Source organism: Microcaecilia unicolor, chromosome 3 (assembly GCF_901765095.1).
Source record: "Microcaecilia unicolor chromosome 3, aMicUni1.1, whole genome shotgun sequence".
NCBI classification, from domain to species: domain Eukaryota; kingdom Metazoa; phylum Chordata; class Amphibia; order Gymnophiona; family Siphonopidae; genus Microcaecilia; species Microcaecilia unicolor.
The window spans coordinates 197,291,702-197,314,656 of NC_044033.1; the positions used below are offsets into that span (position 1 = coordinate 197,291,702).

The 22,955-nt window shown below is 45.9% G+C and overlaps 1 protein-coding gene across 1 annotated transcript; it reads left to right on the top strand.

The window, feature by feature from the left end:
* The first annotated feature begins 655 nt into the window (after positions 1-655).
* FARSA (phenylalanyl-tRNA synthetase subunit alpha) lies at positions 656-21,129 on the top strand. The gene is made up of 13 exons (XM_030196998.1): positions 656-876; positions 7,109-7,246; positions 7,502-7,600; positions 9,036-9,154; positions 10,209-10,301; positions 12,563-12,691; positions 13,773-13,888; positions 14,392-14,476; positions 15,177-15,276; positions 15,631-15,799; positions 16,147-16,224; positions 16,940-17,054; positions 19,965-21,129. Exons 1-13 carry the CDS (start codon positions 718-720, stop codon positions 20,068-20,070), a joined length of 1,506 nt encoding a protein of 501 aa, XP_030052858.1. The 5' UTR covers positions 656-717; the 3' UTR covers positions 20,071-21,129.
* Positions 21,130-22,955: the final 1,826 nt, after the last annotated feature.

A 22,955-nucleotide genomic window follows, 5' to 3' on the forward strand; every position in this document is an offset into this window, starting at 1 on the left:
TCTGCCCAGGACAGAAGAGATCCAGCCTTGCCAAACGGTCTGCAGTGCCAGCGTCCTTCTCTGTCACCCCCCTCCTTTGCCCTCCATCTTTTCCTCTTATTAACCGTTAAGTGCATTACTTGCACAATAGACCCAAGTTGGCCAGGATCTTCTACCACTGCATGCAAACGCATTCTATTTTGCAAATAACTAAAAATACATAGATTGGGAACTGGGAAGAACCAGAAAAGAAGTGGTAGGGGTGGAGGGTGTTTGAAAACTTTGGAAGGAGAGACCCAACTAGACTGAAGGCCGGGTGGTCTGCACTGTGCAAGTTCCCTGCTGATAATCTACAATCACATCGGGTCCTATGCATGCTTCCTGTCGTCATCTACTTTTTGGGTTACATTATTTCAGGTGTCTTATTCAAACATTTTTTGTCGGGTTGGCTAAGAAGACCCAAAACACATTTGTTCCTCACGCTGATAAACTTTTGTTTTATCCTCCTCAGTATATCCGTGAAAGACCTTCCCTCCGTTCGTCAGCCGGGGGGGGGGGGGGGGGCGGCAGCGATTAGCTAATGCACGGAAGCCGCACCAGACATGGCCGCCGCGAGCTGACGTCGCGCGTTGATTTACGTCGCACTAACAGCCGCGCCCTGCTCCAGTATGGCGTCCCCCGGCAGCGGAACACGTGTTTGTTAAGGAAGAGGCTGATCCCGGTTTTGCTCCTCCCAGCATGGCGGACGGCCCGGTGGCAGAGTTGCTGTTAAAGCGGTTGGAGCAACAGGATGGCGGCAGCGGTGACAGTCTGGACAGCCTGGGTTTGGCAGTTGCGCTGGGCCTGGACCATCAGCAAGTGGTGGGGGCGGTGAAGAGCCTGCAGGCTCTAGGGGAGGTGAGGCTGATGCAATACTTAGGCGAACCGAGCAGGAAGTGCAGCCCGGGGAGGGGAGGTGGATAGGTAGGGTTACCATATGGCTCCAGAAAAAGGAGGACGGTCCGGTACTGCCGTGCTGGTGCCATGGGTGTCCCGGATTGCGGTGGGGAGCAGAAGCATGCAGAGCTGCCAAGCTACCCATTCCAGGAGGGAGACTTTTCCACCAGTCCTGCTTTAAAATGTACAACTCAAAACAGTGTAGTATTTGTAGTCCTACTACTACTACTATTTAGCATTTCTATAGCGCTACAAGGCGTACGCAGCGCTGCACAAACATAGAAGAAAGATAGTCCCTGCTCAAAGAGCTTACAATCTAATAGACAAAAAATAAAGTAAGCAAATCAAATCAATTAATGTGTACAGGAAGGAGGAGAGGAGGGTAGGTGGAGGCGAGTGGTTACAAGTGAAAAGCAAGTCTAGATTTAAAGGTGGCCAAAGATGGGGCAAGACGTAGGGGCTCAGGAAGTTTTTTCCAGGCGTAGGGTGCAGCGAGACAGAAGGCACGAAGTCTGGAGTTGACACTCATGCGATCTTGCAACTACAAATTTAGACCATTGGAGGTGCCTTTTATATAGAGAGATAAATGTTAGAGCCTTCTGCGGATGAGGGCAGTGCCCACGGAGATGGGGTGGGGACAAACTTTGTCCCTATGTCATTCTGTAGTCTGTGGTTCTAGCCATTGAAATCAGTGCTGCAGGTTCCGTAATGCACTAGGATAAGGTTAACAGAAATCCAGGACCAGCCAAAAGTCTCCCTCCTGGAAAAGGTAACATAGTAGATGACGGCAGAAAAAGACCTGCACGGTCCATCTAGTCTGCCCAACAAGATAAACTCATATGTGCTACTTCTTGTGTATACCTTACCTTGATTTGTATCTGCCATTTTATTTATTTATTGCTTATATTTTCAGGACACAGACCATAGAAGTCTTGCCCAGAACTAGCCCCACCACCCAAACACCAGCCCCGCCTCCCAATCTCGGCTAAGCTTCTGAGGATCCATTCCTTCTGCACAGGATTCCTTTATGTTTATCCCACGCATGCTTGAATTCCGCTACCGTTTTCATCTCCACCACCTACCGCGGGAGGGCATTCCAAGTATCTACCACTGTCTCCGTGAAAAAATACTTCCTGACATTTTTCTTGAGTCTGCGCCCCTGTGAGTGTGTGGAGAGGCAGCAGAAGAGTGTATGTTGACTGCTCTGGCCTTTTGCTGGGGACGAATGTCATGTATTGTGACCTGGAATGAAAGGGCATGAGAGAAGTATATTATGTCTGTTTGGCCAAGCTTTCACCTACTTCCTGAAGTAGAAATAGTCTTGTCAGAGCTTTTTTTGAGGGGGTACTTGGGGGTATTGAGTATCGGCATCTTTTCCATTGCCTGCTAAAATTGACCCATGGATCCCAAGTTTTAATGAAAGAGCTCAAGCTCTACATACCAATTCTGCCTTGTCATAGAAGATTCTGTGACTGGTTGCAGGGAGCCTGGCTATTGTGGGATGAGTCCCTCAGTGATCACCCCACCCCGAATGGTGGCCTAGCATATGAGTACCAGCACCTTTTTTGCTAGAAAAAACACACTGAGTCTTGTGTTAAAGCCTTTCTGGAAGTATGGGGTACTCCGAAGAAGGCTCCTTGACGGATGTCATATTGTGTGATGGCCTTTGGAGAGGGTGTGGTTAGGGATCCTCCTTGGGAGGACCTCATCAAACTTGGAGGTGTGTAGAGGGAGATCCTGTTCTTCAAGGCTCTTAAAGGAAATAGTACTTGAAGATCAGAGAGAGAGAGAGTTTTAAATTTAGCTCTGTATTGCACTGGTGAAGGTTTTGCAGGTATAGTGTGATGTGATCAGATCGCTTACAACCTTCTGTCAGTCTTTCTGCAGCATTTTGAATCAGTTGGGCTGATACAAACCCTTTGTAGTTGGATCAATGTAGAGTCTTGATGATGTTATGGTGTGTGAACCACTCGTGGCAAGACTTTCCTTCTCAATGTATGGAAAGAAGGCAGGATAGTTGTCACAAGTGATAGAGGCAGCGCCTAAAAGTTGCTTAGATTTGAGAGATTAGCGTTAAGTGTTACTACTACTACTACTATTTAGCATTTCTATAGCGCTACAAGGCATACGCAGCGCTGCACAAACATAGAAGAAAGACAGTCCCTGCTCAAAGAGCTTACAATCTAATAGACAAAAAATAAAGTAAGCAAATCAAATCAATTCATGTGTACAGGAAGGCGGAGAGGAGGGTAGGTGGAGGCGAGTGGTTACAAGTGGTTACGAGTCAAAAGCAATGTTAAAGAGGTGGGCTTTCAGTCTAGATTTAAAGGTGGCCAAGTATGGGGCAAGACGTATGGGCTCAGGAAGTTTATTCCAGGCGTAGGGTGCAGCGAGACAGAAGGCGCGAAATCTGGAGTTGGCAGTAGTGGCGAAGGGAACAGATAAGAAGGATTTATCCATGGAGCGGAGTGCACGGGAAGTGTTGATTCTAGCTGTCTGTCCCAGGTTTCTGACTTTGTGATATAAGGGGAAGTTCACATGTCTTAAAAGAGATTTGGATGTCAGGTATATACCCACTTGTGTTAGGGATTTTTTATTTATTTTTTTGTTACATTTGTACCCCGCGCTTTCCCACTCACGGCAGGCTCAATGCGGCTTACATGGGGCAATGGAGGGTTAAGTGACTTGCCCAGAGTCACAAGGAGCTGCCTGTGCCTGAAGTGGGAATTGAACTCAGTTCCTCAGTACCAAAGTCCACCACCCTAACCACTAGGCCACTCCTCCACTAGGGTTCAGGCATAGTTTGTTGCTTTTAGCCCATTCTTAAATTGATGTTAAACAGGTTGTCAGTTTTTTTCAGGGCTGTAGTTGGATTTCATCCACATAGATGTAGAACTGAGTGTCCCTTGACTTATTACTGGGTTGGGCAACGTTTGTACACAGAGGGCTGCATGAATGTCAGGACCTCATTCAGAAAAGTAACAAATGTGCCATATAATTAACTGCCTCAGATGTAATGACAGAATGAACATAAATTATTACCAGAATGGTCTGTTACTGTATACAGTTTTTTTCAAACAGTTGCTAATACTGTCAAACAGGTCTTGTCCCTTTCTATCCTTCGGTGGTTCCAGTGATGACAAAACTCTGCTAATGACATTAGTGCAGGCTGTTTTCTGTGTGCACTTCCCATGATCTTGCCGGCCACAGTCATTTGACTCCTAAAAGAATTAAAATCCTTTGAAATAGAAGGTAGTGGCCTATTATGGTTTGGGAACTGCTGTCTCAAAGATAGAAAACAGGTAAGTAGTAGTAGGCCTTGGGGACAGGGACTGGTGCTTTTTAACTATTAAATGATCAGGAAAAGGGAATGTCAAGCAAAAGGATCAATACAAAGATGACAGAATTATTCAAAGTTGTTAGAATCACTAGCACAGTGTTTCTCAAGTCCGGTCCTGGAGTACCCCTTGCTAGTCAGGTTTTTAGGGTATCCACAATGAATATGCATGAAAGAGATTTGCATATAATGAAGGCAGTGTATGCAAATCAAGTTTGTGCATATTCATTTTCCCTAAGTCCATTATTAAAATGGACTTGGGGAAAATCCGCTGCTTATTTCTAGGATAAGCAGCATAAAATGTATTGTACTATTTTGGGATCTTGCCAGGTACTTGTGACCTGGATTGGCCACTGTTGGAAACAGGATAATGGATCTGATGGACCTTCGGTCTGTCTCAGTATGGAAGTACTTATGTACTTATATGTAGCGGAACTAGAAACAGTGCAGAGAAGGGAGACTGAAATGATGAAAGTGATGGAACAGCTTCCCGATGAAGAAAAGCTAAGCATGTTGGGAATGTTCAGCTTGAAGAAAGACTGGCTGAGAAGAGATGTGTTGGAAGTATATAAAATCAATAAGGATTAAATGGTTCTTTCGTATAGTATTGAAACGGTTCTTTGTGGTGTGAAATATGGTTGAGAGTGGATGGAAAGAGCTGCATGTGGAGTCGATGCTTGACAGAGGGAGCCTGCTTCTGCAACTGGAGCATTTTTGACAAGGGAAAGCGGAAGGGGTGGGTTCCTTATCTTTCCAGACCTTTCTCGGTCTCTGACTGATGGTAGGTGAGTACCTATGAAACCCTCTTCTGGTTAGACCTTGATTTGGGTGTGCCGGTTTGGCCCTTCAGTTAAAGTTTTTCGGGTTTTTTTTTTTTGCGTTGGTGAGTCCTGCCAGCGGAGCAGAGAGAGCTGCCGCCAGCTGAGGTGCCTAGATTAGGAAGACTGACCTAGTGTCAGAAGTCCCCTGCATGCCTACTCACGTTCAAAGTTCTGTAAACTAGCGGAGAACTCAGGCATGTTGGTGACATAACTACTACTACTACTATTTAGCATTTCTATAGCGCTACAAGGCATACGCAGCGCTGCATAACTGGCTAGTGTGGCTGCATCTCTGTACCGCTATGGATTTACAGCCTGTCTCACTAACAAAGACTGCTCAATGATTACCGTGGATTCTTTTGGATTCGTAATGAGTAAATGAAACCTTTATTAGAGGAGCTAAATTCTATAATGATAGAATATATATAATATATAATATATAACATATAATGGTTAGCACATATACAAGGATTAGCTGTATAAACAATCATTACATCACTGGTCTCTACATCTAAGCAATGCAAAGAGTTCTTTAGACCAGGAAAAGAAGCAAACACCATGATTAGCTATATAAATAATAATTACACTATACATACAATCATCACTGGTTCTCCATCATCCAGGCTCTCAACAGCTGGGGGGGCCTGGTTCATGCAGCATGAGATCTAGGAGCTTTAGAACAGGAACATATTTCTGCGTAGTCCGTACGTTACTCACAGATGAACTCCACCTTACTGTGACAAGCCCTCCCTTTTTATAGGCTCTGAGCTCATGTCCAGAGCCTAAGGAAAGTTACTAAAAGCTTCTAAGGGAAAATTACAGAATCCCTCTATGCTTACGTGTATGGGAACATGATCACATGCTTTCCCAAGTCCAGGTGGCCAAGCTGGTCCTGGGAAAGAACCAGGAACCATCCTCCCCCTTGCATACCAAATTAGTTAGAGCTGTGTCTTATCTTCTGCATTCCAAGAAAAGTTACTTTCTGTCAAAGTATCAGACAAAAGCAGGGTTGAAAAGCAATCTCTCAAGATAACACTTAAACAATCATTTTCAAACAGAATTACTTCTAATCAACAATACAGACCCCAAGTGCACTGGTCGTTCAAGACAGGGTTGAAAAACAATCTTCAAAATTCTATTCCATTACAATCTCCCCTGCTATCTACAGACAATAGAACTACCCTTTGGGACCCTTCTGGGTTCTTTTCATCTGGATTGGCCATGGTTAGAAACAGGACAGTGTATAAAGCTGTTTGGTTTTTCAAATCAGTCAGCTTTGTATAACATTCCTTTTCCCGATCTAGTAGGGCAATTAGCTAGCTTGTGTCTTGGTTTTCTCACAGACTATAGACAGGCTTGCTTAACCGTCCTAATGGGCTATAAAGTTTAACAAGTGTCTGTCTGTTTCAAACGGGCTTTTAACATAACACAGGGACATTTTCAGTGAAGGACCACAATGAGTGATAGGTAAAGAGGTTACAAAGGGCAAATGATGAATATTTGAGAAAAATACCAAAGAAACAGAATTATGTGAAGGTGACCTTAGAGGTCAGAGTTGAAGAATACCAGATAAGTAAGAGAGAAAATATAAGGCATTAAGTGATTGGACAAAATTAAGCTTCAGTTTTCAGCCTGGGTACCTTTTGTACTAGGTCAGAATCTGACAGCTTCCGAAGGGAACAGAGAGAGAGAGATTTTATTTCCTTATACTGAAATTTGGACTGGGATAAAAGAATTATTGTAACCATTTATTTACTCTAATAAATGTTAGCATTATTATAAAAGAGAAAAAAACTGAACTTTACAGTGTTTTCCCTTTGCCAGAAAGGCTTGCTTTTTTCTAGTCTCTTCTGTTCAGCTCCCTTTAGAGGCAAGAAGGGAGTGCCCTATATAAACAACCGTACAGAGTGTTGTGCAGATGCATATAGGAAGTTACTGTATTCTGTTTTTTATTCTTGTATATGTTACTTGTTCCCTGCTTTAGAATAAGGAGGGTTATAATTAATGTCTTTGCCTCTTCTTTCTTGGCCTTCAGGTTATTGAAGTGGAACAGCTGTCCTCAAAGCGCTGGGAGCTGACAGCCGAAGGGAAGGAGATTGCGGAAGAAGGCAGTCATGAGGCCCGGGTGTTTCAGAGTCTCCCAGCTGAGGGCCTGCTTCAGAGTGAGCTGATGGTAAGCTGAAGACCTCTGAGATGCTGCACAGGAGCACTCCTCTGTAGTAGTAATACCGTACAGGCTGTACCCCGGCCAAGCCCTTTATCATCCTTAAGCAACACAGCCAGCCACTGGAGCAGGGAATGTACTTATTAATATCTCTGCAGTTCACTTTGTCAGGGTGTTATACTGTGGCATGATTAGACTGCCTACATTGTTGCCTTTACGTTTTCAATGCAGATGTTTTATTTAGCTGTCTGTTTACTTTTAAAGAAATTTCCGTTTGGGAAGGTGGGTTTCAGCAAAGCTATGTCGAACAAGTGGATCCACCTGGATAAGAATGCATCTGGAGGGCCTCGGGTATTCAGATCGGTGAGTAGGTGGGGATGAGGAAGAGTTCATTGAGATTGTTCTTGTTCTGTCTGTGGTTTGTGATGTTAATGTCTGTCCGTCCCATTTTGGGAGCCTGTGTTAAAAAGCATGCAGCCAGCTGAACCCCAGAGGAGGCTGCATCTCTGCTTTTGAAGAGTGTTGGTTAATAATTGTTAATTTAAAAAACACCTCATTTTTATAAAAAAAAAATAATAATGGTTTTAAGTGGTTACTTGTTCAGTATTTTCCTGGTTTTCCTTGTTGCCTGGTTCCTACCTCACACATAAATATAGAGAACAGTTAGTTATCCTTTCAAATAAGACATTGTGAGACCCCATGAAACTAACAAATTGGGAAAGGTTCCCCCCCCCTACTTAGTACGTGGTTGGTGGAAGATGTGGTCAAGGCATTTAGCACAGCTGAATTGTAAAAGAGTTTAAACAGGTTCATGGAGAAAAAGTACATGAGCTGTTAGCCAGAGGCTCAGTGAAGTCCAGTAGTTACCCTTGGGCCAGTCATTTATTATTAGGATTTATTTACCGCCTTTTTGAAGCAATTCACTCAAGGCGGTGTACAGTAAGAATAGATCAGACATGAGCAATAGGCAAGTAAAAATATTCAAGTAACAATACAAAGTATGGCATGGTATACTACTGACAGCACAATACGTAATAGAACATTATAATTGGTAGTGAAGGGTAAGGCAAAGTTGTAACATATAGATGAGTAAGAAAGTAGGAAGAACTTGAAAGTAAGGTGATTGATTTGAAGAAAGTTGCACATGAGGTCAGAGAGATGGTTAAATATTATCTCAGACAGGGTAGGAGTGGACTTAACCCTCCATTGCCCCAGGAACAAAAACTTAAGATTGTGAGCCCTCTAGGAGCAGAAAAAGTACCTTCATATAATGTGTACAGCACTGTGTATGTCTGGTAGCGCCACAGAAATGATTAGTAGTAATAGTAGTAGTTACTGTTTTTGAGCTCTGTTGGGTACATCCTGGTGACCCATTTTGGCTACTGTAGGACCCAGGATACTGAGCTTGACTCATCATGGCACATCTGACATTCTTACGGTAGAACCTGAGTTTGCCGGTGTTGCAGCTCTAGTGTCTCCGCTCCTCTAGGTGTTGAGAGGAACGAGGCAACATGGCCTATGGCAGTTATGAGTGGAGGAATGGCCTAGTGGTTAGGGTGGTGGACTTTGGTCCTGAGGAACTGAGTTCAATTCTCACTTCAGGCACAGGCAGCTCCTTGTGACTCTGGGCAAGTCACTTAACCCTCCATTGCCCCAGGTACAAATAAGTACCTGTATACAATATGTAAGCCGCATTGAGCCTGTCATGAGTGGAAAAGCGCGGGGTACAAATGGAACTAAAAAAAAAAACCTGTTCCCTGGTTTCTTGGCCCATCCTTACTCTGTTGGTATGTTGCAGGTGGAGAGCGTGCAGGATTCTGTGAAGGAGAAGCTGCAGCTGGTGCAGCAGGGACAGGCAGCCAGCCTGGATGAGAAGGAGAAAAGTGAAATGAAGAAGCGGAAGCTCCTGACGGAAGTGTGAGTCCCTACGAGTTAGCTTCTTAGCGTCACATTACTCTAACTTAGGGCTGGGCAACCTGCGGTCTGAGGGTCAAATGCGACCAGCCATTGAAATTTATTCAGCCCACGAGACCATGGGAAGTATACACAGAAAGTGTAATTAACTAGAGTTTTGACCATTTTAAATACTGTATATCACAAGTATGTTCAGAATAACCACTGTTCATTTCTGGTTATAACATTGCATAATGTTGCAGCTCACTAGAGATAATACTGACACTCACTCTGTGACATCCAGGTAGCAGTGGCTGCAACCCAGAAATGTGCTGCTCCCAGGGGCCAGCCCCTGACTGTCCCAGTAACAGTGTTGGAGCGCTCCGCACGTGGGATCACAATTCCAGTACCCACTTAATGATCCAGATAAGCTATGTTGCTCTCTTAACTTATCCAGACAGTTATTTGGGTACCCGAATAATTTCAGTCAGCTATCTTCTATCTGCTTATCAGCACTGGTACCTGGGTACAGTCAAGATCTGAATACCCGGGTATAAATTTCACAGGGGTGAGGAATAGTGGCTGCTACGAATTGTTGGTTTGTTTTTTTAAATTTGTAATTATGTATAAGGCCTCTAGAGGGCAGTATTAATAAGCCAGTCCCCAATTTTTGATTCATCTTTTGAACACTGAAGGTTACAGATTGTGGTTCAGTAGTTGACTCCTAGCAGCTGGAAAATTTGGTTTTTGGCCTCTGGATGCCTGCTCCTTGTTTTGCATTGTTTGCTTCCCCCATACTTTTATAGGCAGTGTATCAAATTATCTGTACCTGCTGCCCTAGTGTCTCTTGCCTTCAGTGGTCTTGCAGGGCAATTCTTTTCTTGTGTGTTGGCTTTTGAAAGGAGGTTGCTCTGAGCCGGAGGCAGTATGTGTAACCCGCTGCCTTCTCTCAGGATCCCATTCCCCCCCCCCCCCCCCCCCTTTTGCAGCCTGCTGCCGTGTGTGTATGTGCATATGCGATAGAGGTACGAGTTCCGTTATACTTCATCCTCTCTCCTGTCTCTCTTCTCTGCTGCAGGACTGTGAAAACGTACATGATCAGGAAGGGCAGTGCCTTCAGCACAACCATTACAAAGCAGGAGACGGACCTCACCCAGGAGATGATAGCCAGGTGACAGTCCACAGTCAATCGGTGGAGGAGGGGAGGGGTCTTAGCTTCCTGCTCTCTTATGTGACTTGGCTGAGGCTTTGAGATCATTCAGAAGCATTTCCTATGGCAGAACTGTATTGCAGCAGAGTGCCTGAGTCTACACTCCTGTACTTTTAAGGGATTCCTTTTGTAAAACAAGTTATTCCAGACTGTTGCCAGTTTCTCCGAGTCATTTCTTCTTTCATGTGAGGAAGCTCATATACACCAGTCTCAGAAAGATTATCATTTATTCATTGTATTAGTGGTCTATTTAAATAACACGTCGAATGTTTTCATTAAATATTGACGTAAAAATCAAAACGTCAGCAAATGAGACGCACATAAGTATTTAAAAAGAAGACAAATAGTTAAGAAAAATACACCTTGCAACAGTTGACAAAACTGAAGATGATTCTGCATTTTCTGAGCTCTGCCTGTCCAGTCAGCTCAGCCTTTGTATTGGAATAAAGTTCAGTTTTCAGGGGCCAGTTTTGCAGGGTCTCTAATGAATACGCATGAGAGAGATTTGCATGAAATGGTACTGGTGAGCATGCAAATCTGTCTCATGCATATTCATTACAGATATCCTGCAAAACTGGTCCTGTTCACGGCCCTGGAGGACTGAACTTGGAAAAGCCTAAACTGAAAAATACTCATTTCACTGGTGCCTAATTACTTTGCTACATAGTGGGATTTTGAAAAAGATTTTTCCTCTACCCCCCTACCTCCCAATCTATTGGGAACGAAGAAGAGGTGGTGGTGTGGGTCTGAGCAATTAGCCCAAAGATCGCGCTGTGTGCCTTAAGTTGCTGTCCTTCCCTTAGTTTTTATTGTGCAATCAGCTGCATGCTCAGCAGCTTTTGGACAGATGGCTCATGCAAAGACGCACAGGCATGCTGGGAAGCCGTGGATAAACCACATGGATACTTGAGTACTTATGCACTAAACTAGTAAAAAAGGCCGTTTCTGACACAAATGAAATGGGCGCTAGCAAGGTTTTCCTCGGAGTGTGTATGTTTTAGAGAGTGTGTGTGTGAGAGAGAGAGAGAGTGACTGTGCGAGTGTGTGTGTGTGACAGAGTGAGACTGGGTGCGAGTGTGTCTGAGAGAGAGTGTGTGTGTGAGAATGACAGTGTGTGCAAGTGCGTATGTGAGACACAGTGTGTGAGAGAGAGACAGTGTGTTTCACACAGATACAGTGTGTGTGAGAGAGAGCGAGTGTGAGAGTGTGTGTGCGATACACAGACTCTTTGTGAGACCGAGAGTGTATGAGACTGAGAGTTTGCAGAACCCCCTCCCCCTCTTCTTCCACCCCTGTTCGAGTTCCAGACCCCCCTCCCACTTCTTCTCATTCCCCCTCTTCCCGCTCTGCCTCTCTCCCCCCCCCCCCCTGAGTTCCAGGACCCCCCTCTCCTTCCAGTTCCAGGACCCGCCTCTCCCCTTCCAGTGGATTTCCAGTAATCCCCTCCCCCCACCGTGTCGTTTCAGGACCCCCCCTTTGTAGTTTCAGGACCCCATTCCCATTCCCCACCTCTCTGGCCCTCCCCTTCGTAAGAGCTGGCTGCTTAAAAGTTTTTACCTCCTGCACGCAGGGACGCTGCTTCCGACAGCTTTTTCTTTCGCATGTGTTTCAGCTGTTCCTGTAGTCCCGCCCTCAAGGGCGGGACCACAGGAACAGCTGAAACGGAGGCGAAAGAAAAGGCTGACGGAAGCGGCGTCCCTGCATGCAGGAGATAAAAACTTTTAAGCAGCCAGCTCTTACAAAGGGGAGGGCCAGAGAGGGGTGGAGTGGAAGGGAGGCCCTGAAACGACAGAAGGGGGGAGGAGGTGTTTGCGGCGCCATTATCGTCGACAGAGCTCCTTCAGCAGCACTACCAGTAATTCTCACCTCCAACGTGCTTTCTTGCCTGGGACCGTGGCTCTCTCGGAGTTGGTCTGCTAGGGTCACGTCATAATGCGGCCAGTGACGTCAGTCTTATCTACGGAGCCTTCCTGACCAACTCCGAGGGAGCCACGGTCCCAGGCAGGTCAGAACGTTGGAGGTGAGAATTATTATATAGGATAGGAGGGGCATGCAGGCAAGAATAATCAGTCTGAGGGTTACCTTCCAGCTTCTTCTGACCCATGAAGGTCACCTCTAATGAAAGAGGGAAGTGTAAGTTAAGTGGGACCAGGCCCATGCATGATTACATATTCCCCCATGGATATTCTATCTTCCTTTTCTGCTTCTCTTTTTCTCCCCAGTGGCTCCTGGCGTGACAAAATGTTTAAGCCCTACAACTTTGATGCTTTGGGGTTAATGCCGGATTGTGGCCATCTGCACCCCCTAATGAAGGTCAGGACCCAGTTCCGGCAGATCTTTCTGGAAATGGGGTGAGTGGGGATTTGTGCTGCTGGGTTATTATTTAGATTGTGTGGGAGACTGCCCCCGACCCTCTAACACAGGAAAATGAAAGAGAGCACAAGTTTGGTTATGTGGCAGCAGGGTAGAGGGGTGAGCATTGGAACCTAGGACCTCAAAATCCTCCCCCTCCCCAAATTTCATGCCACAGAAATCCTTAACAGCAAAGGGCATGAAGCTGGATGTGTTAGTTGAGCTATGATAGGCTGAAACACTCCACATTAGAGAATGATGTGGGGACGGGGACAGAACCCACAGGGAGAAACTTTGTCCCTGTGCTGTTCTCTAGTTTGAAGGCTGTTAATGAATCGGACAGTTATTTATGTTCGAGTGATGCAGACAACGATGTTTTGATTTTTTGGAAAAACAAGCAAACGTGCTGGCCACAACTGCAAAATTTGCATGGGGATCCTGTACATTCCTACTACCAGCACATCTGAGAAGACATTTTCTATTGCGGGAAGGACTGTGGAAGACAGGAGAGCTAGACTGAATCCTGAGATTGTTGATGACTTCTTATTCATGCACAGATTAAAAAATCATAGTAGTGCTTTGTAGGGCATACAGAGTGGATTGTAGTTTGTACCCCTGGACATTTTAATAAGGTGGATTAGGGTTCCTTGGGGTAGTAGAAGTCAGCTGTCATTGGGGTTGGAAGGGTAAAAGGTGGTGTTGAGGGGGGTTATTACAGTTGCTCACTGTTATTGTTTTCTATTTGTGATTTTATAAACAACAGTTGCACAGAATATTGTTCCTTTTTATACTTTAATAAAAAGATTTAAAAATATAAAATCATAAATGTTTGAGGCTTCTGCAGATGAGGACAGGGCCTGCAGCGATGGGATAGGGACGGAGACAGGGTGCGCAGGGATTCGCACAAACTTTGTCCCCATATCATTCTCTGCTCCACACTGAGCTTCCCCCTCCCCCAAAGTCACCACTCCCTCTCTTGTATTGCTGTTGTGCTTTTGTTCTTGGTTTTTTTGGGGTTTTTTCCTCAGTAATTTCTCATCTGTCTTTCACCCTCCCCCCTGCGCACACCCTTTCTCTTAGCTTCACAGAAATGCCAACAAACAACTTTATCGAGAGCTCCTTCTGGAACTTTGATGCCCTGTTCCAGCCACAACAGCACCCTGCCAGAGATCAGCATGACACCTTCTTCCTGCTGGGTAAGTCCTGAGCTGCCCGGTGTGGGCGCTACCCTCCTTCAGGAGGTGGGGGACCATTGTCCATCTGAAATGACTGTATTCCCTCACTGGAAGTAGTCTGTTCCGAGCCTCTGGTTCCTGGCTCTGTGCTGAAACCTTATTTGCAGCAGTGCACTAAATGACATGACCCCACCAGTTTCTTATGTCACTTGGCATGGCTTTGAAACATTATCACAGGGGTTGCGCTACTGGACAAAAATCTGAAACTATAGGGTTCTGATCCCCTCAGATGAGTTGTTCAGTCCCCTAATCCCTGGCTTTGTCACATGAGAGGGGGAGAAGGGCAGAGCAGCTTAATCTCATGTCTGTTTTGTACGGTGATTATTTTGTAGCCTTGCTCTGATCTACTGGGTGCCATATATGTTCTCAGATTTGGCTGCCAGGGAGCTGTCTCCTTGTGGAGGAGGAGCAGATAGGCACCGAGCACAAGCCGTGCTGTGATCACGTTTATTTACCATTTACAGATCCAGCAGAGGCCACGGAGTTTCCTATGGATTATCTGGAGCGAGTGAAGAAGGTTCACTCTGAAGGGGGCTATGGCTCACAAGGGTAAGGAGGGGGGTGGTGTAAAGGGAGCAGAACGGGTAGATGTGAATCGTTTGTTTACTCTTTCCAAAAATACTAGGACTAGGGGGCATGCGATGAAGCTACAAAGTAGTAAAGTTAATACGAATCTGAGAAAATGTTTCTTCACTCAAACCCTTGAATTCGTTGCCAGAGAATGTGGTAAATGCGGTTAGCTTAGCAGGGTTTAAAAAAAAGGTTTGGCAGGCTTTCTAAAGGAAAAGTCCATAGACCATTATTAAATTGACTTGGGGGAAATCAACTGCTTATATTTCTGGGATAAGCAGCATAAAATGTTTTGTACTTTTTTGGGATCTTGCCAGGTATTTGTGACCTGGATTGTCCACTGTTGGAAACAGGATGCTGGGCTTGATGGACCTTTGGTCTGTCCCAGTGTGGCAATACTTATGTATTTATGATTGGCCTGGATATTGGGAGGCCGATTATTTATTTTTTTTATTACATTTGTACCCCGCGCTTTCCCACTCATGGCAGGCTCAATGCGGCGGGCAATGGAGGGTTAAGTGACTTGCCCAGAGTCACAAGGAGCTGCCTGTGCCGGGAATCGAACTCAGTTCCTCAGTTCCCCAGGACCAAAGTCCACCACCCTAACCACTAGGCCACTCCTCCAATGAGGAAGGTAGATGTGAGGGACAAGGCTGACAGCTGCCCCTCTCCTCACCAGGTACAAGTATGACTGGACCATCAAGGAGGCACAGAAGAACCTGTTGCGAACGCACACGACAGCAGTCAGCGCCCGTATGCTCTATCGGCTTGCTCAACAGGTATGGGGCCGGAGATGTAAGGAGGGAGATGGGGAAATTTTATTCAGTCGGGATATTTCCTTTGAGAGGAGGAGTGCTCTGAGCTCTGATAAAAGCTCCTATAAGTTTGGGTAACTGGGTTTCTGTCCCTGCTGGCTGACGATTGAAACCAGCAACTGTGCCTTGCAGGTGGGGCATCTGTCACTCCATAACCCTGGGCTGCTTCACCACAGCTCCTTGCAGTGGCTCCAGACTTCAAAAGCACCTTTGGGTCTCCCTTCCCCCCGCCACCTTTTCTTTTTGTAGGGCAAGCAGAAGCATGGGATCACGGCCGGGCCTGGATACTTATGGTAACTGCCCTCTCCTCTCCTGCAGGAAGCCTTCACCCCCGTGAAATACTTTTCCATCGACCGAGTCTTCCGAAACGAGACACTGGATGCCACCCATCTGGCTGAGTTCCATCAAATCGAGGGGGTGGTGGCAGACTATGGACTTACGCTGGGGGACCTCATGGGTACCCTGAAAGAATTTTTCACCAAATTGGGTAATGAGGTGTTTGTGCTCTTTCCTGTGTTGAGAGTTGTAGGCATAGTGTAGTGACCTGTGTGTCTCAGATCAGTAGGGTAAAGAGGTTGTTTTAAATCTGCTCATGGAGATCTGACCTGTTGGGGGAGGGAGGAGGGAGCCTGCAGACCCTGGGTGAGAGGAACAGAAGAGAATAACCTACTACTACTTATCATTTCTATAGCGCTACTAGATGTACGCAGCTGCCTAATCCTGGGGGTCAAAACATGGGAGAACTGGTTGGGGGGGGGGGGGGGGGTGTCAGGGTGAATACGTGGTAAAGAATTCAGAGGCAGATAGACCTAAGACTTTTCTTTGTTTTGACAGGAATTACCAAATTGCGTTTCAAGCCAGCCTATAACCCATACACTGAGCCCAGTATGGAAGTGTTCAGTTACCACACAGGTGAGGATGGCATCTCTTTCTGACCCCCGGACAGCACGCTAAATGTGATCCGGGGGGGGGGGGGTGCATGGGGATGTCGGTGAAGGCTCTGGAGTAATGGAGGTCAGTGTGGGGGAAGCAGGGAGTCAGGTTACCCATCTTTCTACACCTCCACCCTGGAACTGAGAAGTAAGAGTTATTGTTAAGTTCCTTTGCATGGCGATCCCTGCTTAATGGGGGCTAAAATGCATGTCTTTATTCTGAGTTAAGGCTGAAGAGCGGCAAGAGAAATGCAGCATCCCCCTCTTCCACCCCAAACCTTTAAGGACTCTGAGAGCATTCGTGGCTTAATCATCTAATTAAATGCTCCTCCGGAAGGTGTTTGCAGATTCTATAATATCTCTGTCTTGATCTGAGAAAGTGTGAAATCCTCCAAAATTGGATTTCTGATTAGTTAATGAGAGATGGGGAGAAAGTTTGAACTTCTGTTAATTTCAATATCACCTTTTACTGCAAGGAGCCTTTTCACGTGAGATGTCATTATTTGAATATTTCAAAAACATATGCATAACCATCTGTGTGCTTTTGTCTGAAGGAGGGGAAGAGAGTTGGGACTGTATTTTTTTTGGTACCCAGGCTGCAAGAGAGAATCCAGCTAGGCAGAGATGGATAAAAGAGGGATGTGACTATAATTTCTAAAAAGACAATCCTTTCTACTCTGTTCATCTCTTTGAAGGACTGAGGAAATGGGTGGAGGTGGGAAACTCGGGGATGTTCCGGCCAGAGATGCTGCTGCCCATGGGACTTCCAGCAGGGGTGTCTGTCATTGCTTGGGGGCTCTCCTTGGAGCGGTAAGTACACAAGAAAGATTCTGGGCATTGATGTGGACCTGCGGGAGAGGCCAAGGTTTTGCTCTGTATTTTGTTTCTGGACTTTTACATGTGACGGGGGCAAGGAGGGTGAGGGGAGGAGCTACTCCTGCTGGCAAGGAAATCAAGAATTATTTTTTAAAGATTGTAAAAAATATGCCCTTCCATTACATAGCTTCCCACTATTTCAGAACCTGTGAGATATTGTGTCCATCAACCAGCAGGTGGAGATAGAGAACCAAAAACTGAGCTGAGACGTATCTCTCTTGGCATCCAGTCCAGTTATGGCTCGCATCTACCCGCTAGTTCCAGAGGAGAAAAATAAATTGCAACATCCCAGAGTAGACTGTGGTTACAGCAGTGACTAAGACGACTAGCTTGCCGGTGGAACGTGGGGTATTGTCCTAAAAGACCTAAAGGATAGAAAGCTTGAAGGCTCGCTGTAACAAGCCTTTGAAGTGGTTTCTTGGGGCTTTCAAGCGACAGTATGCAGTTTGTTTATGCAAGAGCATGCCTAAAATGGTATCAGCAGTGGGCAGCACGAGACCAGTGCTGGAAGCAAGGTTGGCCTACTTGCCGGATGCTATTTATGACATGTTATGGTTTACAGCCTATAGTATGTCTCTGGCTGTCGCAGCACATTGGCAACTCTGGTTTCAGCAGTGGACAGCAGATGTAGTGTCAGTCAAGTCTAGTTAAATTGCCCTCTCAGGGCAAGTGGCTATTTGGAAAACATCTCGGTATCTTGGTGAAAGAAATGGGGGAACTAAGCCACAGTGGTTGTTGGAGGATAAGCCAAAAGCCTCTGGTTGCCTGTTTTCAGGGGGCTCTCAATCTTTATTTCGAGACAACAGACGGTACTGGCCTGTTTGTCAGCGATATGGTTGGAGGTCTCACTTTCAGGCATGCCAATCTTCCTTTCATGCGGACAGGAAGTTCTCTCAGCTAGAGCCCCCAATACCTCCAGAGCTTTGCAATGATGCGTGACTGGGGGGCCACTCTTCTCTTCCTCTAGATATTCTTATAGAAGGTTACAAGTTGGAGTTTTCTCACCCGGTCGCTCCTTTTTTCTTGCAGTCCCCTTGTTGAAAGGGAACCAATCAATCAAGGTTCCTTGCTAGTGCTCCAGGCCATTGCTCCAGTTCACTAGGTTGAACAGGGACAAAGCAGATACTCCGTCTACTTCATTGTCCCAAAGAAGGAAGGCACCTTTTGTCCAGCCTTAGATCTCAAAGGTCAAAACTGCTGCCTTCATGTGTCCTGCCTTTGGAGTGGAGGAGTAGCCTAGCGGTTAGTGCAGCGGCCTGAGAACCTGGGGAACTGGGTTTGATTCCCACTGCAGCTCTTTGTGACCCTGGGCAAACCATCCATTGCCCTAGGTACAAGATAAACCATTGCCCCAGGTTTGATTGTAGTCTTAGAGAGGCAATATACCAAGTCCCATTCCTTTTCCTTTGTATGGAGACACAGAGCAGTCATAGCCTTGGTTCAAGCGGGAGAGTTTCTCACTGCCCTTGATCTCAAGGAGATGTACTTGCATAACCACATCAGAGGTTTCTACATTTTGCGGTGTTGGTCTGTCACTTTCAGTTCAGGGCTTTGCCCTTTCGTCTCTCCACAGCCCCAAGAACATTGCGAGATGGCTGAAGGAGACTTTCGTGTCAGCTTATTTGCTTGCGAGGAATCAGGCTCCTAACGCCTTTCAGGCTCATTCTACAAGATGTACAGCAACATCCTGGGTGGACACTACCTTGCTGTCTCCAGCGGATATTTGCAAGGTGGTGACATTGACACATACCTTTTGCCAAGTACTACAGGGTGGACGTTGTGCTGCGCTCAGAAGTCAGTTTTGGAGTTTCAGTGTTCAGGGCATGAGCACCAGGATACCACCCACTCTAGGAATTGCTTTTCAATATCCCACATGTTCTGGAATAGTGAGAAGCTAGGTAATGGAAGGTGAAAGTAGGGCTTACTTAATCGTTTTCTTTCCATTAGTCTTTCACACTACTCCAGAGGCCCCGCCCTAGGTTTCTGAGATGTTTTTTGCATGGTTCTTCTTGCGTATCTCTTGTTCTTTACAAGTTCTCCATAGATGAGAGGACCACACATTTGTTCATCTGGTTAGTGTTAGGTTAACGAGTTGCTTAAGGTAGTTGTGTTTTATTCTGAGTTTTTCCTTACTGCTTGCTTGTCTGCATAAATACTGAGTTGCTGGACTTGATGCCAAGAGAGATGTCTCAGCTCAGTTTTCAGTTTTCTGTGGCCACCTGCTGGTTGATGGACACAACTATCCTATAGGTTCTAGAATAGTGGAAGGACTAATGGAACGAAAATGATCAGGTGAGACCTAATTTCTCCTTTTCAGCAGTTGCTCTGCTTAATATTTTGCATGATAAGGTGATTATGTTCAATAACAGGTAATTAAGTTGGCCTGCCTCTGCTCCCGATCGCTTGTGTTCTGTGTTTAAAGCAGCGGTCACATCTCAAATGCCACAGCATTCACAAGAAGGAAATAGTGCTGGAAGGGGTGGGGATTCAGAGTGCTTCAAAGCAGACCCAGATGTGCGCTGTAACTTGTGCGGGAACTCAGTGGTCACCTCTTCCCTACGATCCTTAGCATCCTGCCAAGACAGTATAAGTCTCGGATTATCTTGGGGGTGGGGAACCTAGCAGAAGTGGATTGGTGAAATGCTCAAGGATAAGGCTTGGTGGGGAGGGAGAGCACAGATGTCTGGAAAACACCATATTCTTTTAAGCTGTATTTACTTAATTACTTAGCATACTAAAGTACAGGGCAATGCAGAGGAGCCATGTATAGGAGTTCCAGACACCCTGTGATCAACACTATATCATTCTGTTGCTTAGCTCTGGCTCTTGTCTGTTTTCTTTCAGGCCCACGATGATCAAATACGGAATCAATAACATTCGAGAACTGGTAGGGCACAAGGTGAACCTGCAGATGGTCTACGACAGTCCTGTTTGCCTCCTAGACTCGTAATAGCATTGGTGCAATCGCAGAAGGATTTGGCCTGCCACATTTTTGACCTGTCCTCCTGGGGAACATAGTTTATTGATTCCAGCTGTTTGGCGTCTCCAACCTTTATTTTTACAAGTGGAGGCTGTACTGTCCTACCATTCGGCTACTGTGCTGTGCCCTTGTGCTGCATATGTGTATCTGGTGTGTTTAGAGCTGGATCTTGGCAGAACCAAGCTGCTGGGTCAGAGCAATTTTTTTCTTTCTGCCATTGACAATACCGGAGGAGGGGTTGGAGCTGGACTTCTGGAAGCCCCTAACGATGTTCCAGTTACATCAGCAGAATAGACTCTGAAAAATGCCCTCTCCTGCTGCATTGTACCAGGGGGCTTTTAAGTGGGCTACAAAGGCTGAACTTCCTTCCTTCCCCATCCTTTTTTCCTGTTGCTGCTGCTGTCGTTCCATAAAAACACTCCCTTTAATTTTTGTGGGTAATGCCGCTTGTACCCAGAGTTGGGGTGAAAGTTCAGCAGGGAACTCCTGAGGAACAAGGATAAAGGGTGTGAGGAGGGGGTGAGATTCTGTCCTTTGTATGCCCATTGGAATGCAGAAGGGGGAGAGTACTTGCTGTTACAGAACCCTCAGGGCAAGGTGCAGAAGGTGTGTAGGTTAGCTCTGAGCTCATGATCCTCTTTTCTCCATTTGACTTCATGCAGCAGTCATGAAAGTAATAATAAAGATGGCTAAATATGGCCAAGAAACACAGGTGGAAAACCTTGGACTGACTTTTTTGGGATGGTGTGTGTTTTGCAGGTGAGAGTGGGAAAGAGTCCTGTGTGAGAGAGGAACCAGACGGAGGTATTCCATTGCTTTTCTTTTTGGCCTTTTCAAACATTGCCCAAGACCTCTGTTAACTGGTTTTACTCAGGCCTCGTCTCTCTAGGAGACGGCTTGGAGTTTTTCCAGTGGTTATAGGAGCAGTGTGAAGGAACTGGGCTGTAAGCACTCCCCTCTGCTTCCTGTCTGAAGCTCACCTCTTTAGCTTAATAAACTCAACTCCTTTCTCCACCCTGGAAAAACAGTGTTGCTGGTAAGTTCAGGAGATAAAAGAAAAAGGTTACTGTATACATGAAAAAAGAGCATAAAAACTCTGGGCAGCGATGTTTTTTTTGCCTGTAACTATTACAGATTTTAGTGGGGGTGGCCAGTTAGAAAAAAATGGTTAACATGAAAACGACTTGACATACAAACATGAACAAGGGGTCAGTAGCTGTGGTGAGGATGGGAGGACCACTTGTGGCCCACCCACCCTTCCATACTCAACAAAGTCATTAAAATTCAGCAGTTCCTTGTCTCTGAGAATTCCCTCGCTACCAAGCTTTCTGTCACTCCTGTGACCATGTATATAATAACATTGTTACAGGCTCTTCTTCTGGGTCCCTTTTTTGTACTGAAATGGTGGTACTACTTTGGTTTTCAGTGACCATACAGAAGGCAAAGGTTTGGCTTTTCCATTTTTGCCTGGTTTCCATGAAACGGAGACCATCCCAGCCTCGGCTTAAATTGTATGGTGGGGGTGGGGGGGGAGTGCATGTCAAGGCTGTTTCTGCTCAGTGCCTGGGTGCAGACAGGTCCATTCAAGCTGCTCCCTCCCTTTGGGACATTTACACAGGTGAGAGAGGACTCCTCCCCTCCAGAGACCCACGTCTCCCCTGGGCCCTGCAGTGAATACACGCTCATGTTGGCAGCAGAAGAGAAGGATGTTGCAGGATGGGCATCACTGGAGTTGTTTCTCTTCTTGGTTTCCTCTTCCTGTGGTCCCTAGGACACAATCTCACAATCTGAATTGGGGAGAGGCAGGAAAGAGTGGAAAGAAACAGAAACAAATCAGAAAAGTTAAATGAAAGATTGAGACCTCTGTTAGGGTAAGGGGGTCATGTATTTGATATACTGTACACCACCTTGAGTGAATTTCTTCAAAAAGGCGGTAAATAAATCCTAATAAATAAATAAATATACCACCTTTCTGTGATACAACCAAAGCGGTTTGCATTTCTTGTATGCAGGTACTTTGTCTGTAGTGTGCCCACAGTCTTTGTCCCTGAGGTAATGGAGGGTTAAGTGATTTGCTCGGGGTCACAAGTAACTGCAGGGAAATCGAGCTCATTTTGCTCTAGTTCTCAGCCCACTGTAGTCCTCCACTCCTTTAGTGTTAGTGGGTTTGGTCATAAACATATGATACAGAAGAAACCGTAGCAGGCCGTAGCCACGACTTAAACATCAGGTGTTTGGACCTCTGCTTATTCCTGGACCAATGAAAAGATAATAAATTCAGTGGGCCAAGACCTCGGGCTGTCTTTGGACTAGGTCTTTGAAAAAATTAACTCTTAAAACTTTTGTTCCTTGGCACGCTGGATGTGGTGGCCTTGCTGGATTAAACACAGGGCATAACTGCTAAAATATGCAGGATGGTGCTAGAGAGTGATGACTGGATTCAAGCAGCTGATAGATCGGAGCTAGCTGGCAGCTTTTCTGTTAGGGGTGAGAAATTAGGATTTAAGGAACATAACACTTTGGCTCCTTGCAAGAACTAGACTTTAGTGGTGTAGTTTGGCATCCCCTCCCCCCCAACCATCTCGCTTATCTGCATTGCACACACCACCCACCCACCTGTAAAATCATGGGCCAGATCCTTCATGAGGTGCCCCACAATGGCATAGGCCACGGTCTTCACTGCTAGGGCTGCCATCAGCAAGTACATCATAGCCTTGGGCAGCGGGATCAGTTCCCACTGGGGCAGCATGTAGAGTGACATCACCAGCTGCCGAATAATAGTAGAGCAGGCTGCCAGGGTCCTCCATGAGGAGGAGAGCCTACAGAAAGAGAGAAACAGCAACAAAAATTACCAA

Coding starts and splice junctions, on each gene's coding strand:
- FARSA (XM_030196998.1), top strand. CDS start 718: ATGGCGGACGGCCCGGTGGCAGAGTTGCTGTTAAAGCGGTTGGAGCAA. Junction 9,155..10,208: donor CGGAAGCTCCTGACGGAAGT/GTGAGTCCCTAC, acceptor TCTCTGCTGCAG/GACTGTGAAAACGTACATGA. Junction 17,055..19,964: donor TGGGGGCTCTCCTTGGAGCG/GTAAGTACACAA, acceptor GTTTTCTTTCAG/GCCCACGATGATCAAATACG.